General features: G+C 69.1%; 1 protein-coding gene across 1 annotated transcript in view; it reads right to left on the bottom strand.

The window, feature by feature from the left end:
- The window catches only part of LOC102379160 (tripartite motif-containing protein 2-like), a 6,144-nt gene that overhangs the window by 2,157 nt on the left and 2,882 nt on the right, over window positions 1-1,105 (bottom strand). The window contains 2 exon segments of the mRNA XM_025193721.1: window positions 11-328; window positions 588-658. Coding sequence (XP_025049506.1) covers window positions 11-328; window positions 588-658 — 389 coding nt within the window.

Genomic DNA, 1,105 nt, shown 5'->3' with positions numbered 1-1,105 from the left:
CCCAGGTCACCCCCAGCCCCCCCAGCAAGGCTCGCAACCCCAGGAGGACCCAGAGTGCAGCACCCCCCAACCCCTTCCCCTCTCCCGCGAGCCTGGCAAGCCTGTCCCCTCCCCCAGACCGGGGCCTTGGGCTCGGGGGCAGGAGCCAGGGATTAGGAGCCGGTGGCCCCAGGGGCCAGGGCTGTACCTGGATGCGGCTGTTGCCCCAGTCGGCCACGATAATGTTGCCGTTGGCGTCCACGGCCACGCCAGTCGGGGCGTTGAACTGCCCGTTGCCCTCGCCGTGGGACCCGAACTTGAACAGGAACTCGCCGTCCGCACTGAAGACCTGGGGGGCAGAGGGGTGTCACATCCCCCACCTCGGGGGTCCCAGGCCTGGCTGGGGCAGTGTGGGGGTAGCGGGGGTGGGTCTCAGCCTAGGCTGGAGCAAGGGATGCTCAGCGTGGAGAGTAGGGTCCACCGCTGGGGCAGCCCCGCCAGCCCCGACCCGGGGCTGCCTGCGCAGGGAGAGGATGGGACACTGACCCCCCCCAGGCCCTGCGGGGCAGGCAGGCAGGGGTGCGCATGGCCCCGCTGCTGCCGCTCACCTTCACCGAGTGGTTGTGGAAGTCGGTCACCACGATCTCGTTTTTGTTGTTCACAGCAACGAAGTGTGGCCCTGCGGGGAGACGGGCTCTGAGCCAGGCTCAGGGCAGATGCCCGGACAGGGGGCAGGAAGGGGTAAAGGGCAGAGGGACAGGGAGTGACCACAGCAGCCCCAGCTCTGTTAGAGACCGAGGGGGTGGGGGTAGCAGGACCCCCAGACCCACCAAGCCCCACCCTTGAACCAGGAGGGAGCCCCGACATCTGGGCTCCCAGTCTGCTTCTGCTGCATCCCACCAGGCCCCACCCCTCCAGGAGCTGCTGTAATACACCGGCTGCCCCTCCGGAGTGGAGGAACCGGGGTGTCCGCGGTCCTGGTACCCCCCTGGCCATGGCTCCCTAGACCCCACTCCCATCTCACAACCAGGAGCCCAGGCGTCCCAGCACCCCCTGCTCTCCCCCAGAACTGGAAGAGGACCCAGGTGTCCGGCAGCGGGCCAGCGCTCCGGCCGTCAGAGCGGCT

The sequence above is a fragment of the Alligator sinensis genome, unplaced genomic scaffold (genome assembly GCF_000455745.1).
Source record: "Alligator sinensis unplaced genomic scaffold, ASM45574v1 scaffold948_1, whole genome shotgun sequence".
Classification (NCBI taxonomy): Eukaryota; Metazoa; Chordata; order Crocodylia; family Alligatoridae; genus Alligator; species Alligator sinensis.
This window is presented reverse-complemented; position numbering and strand designations above follow the sequence as displayed.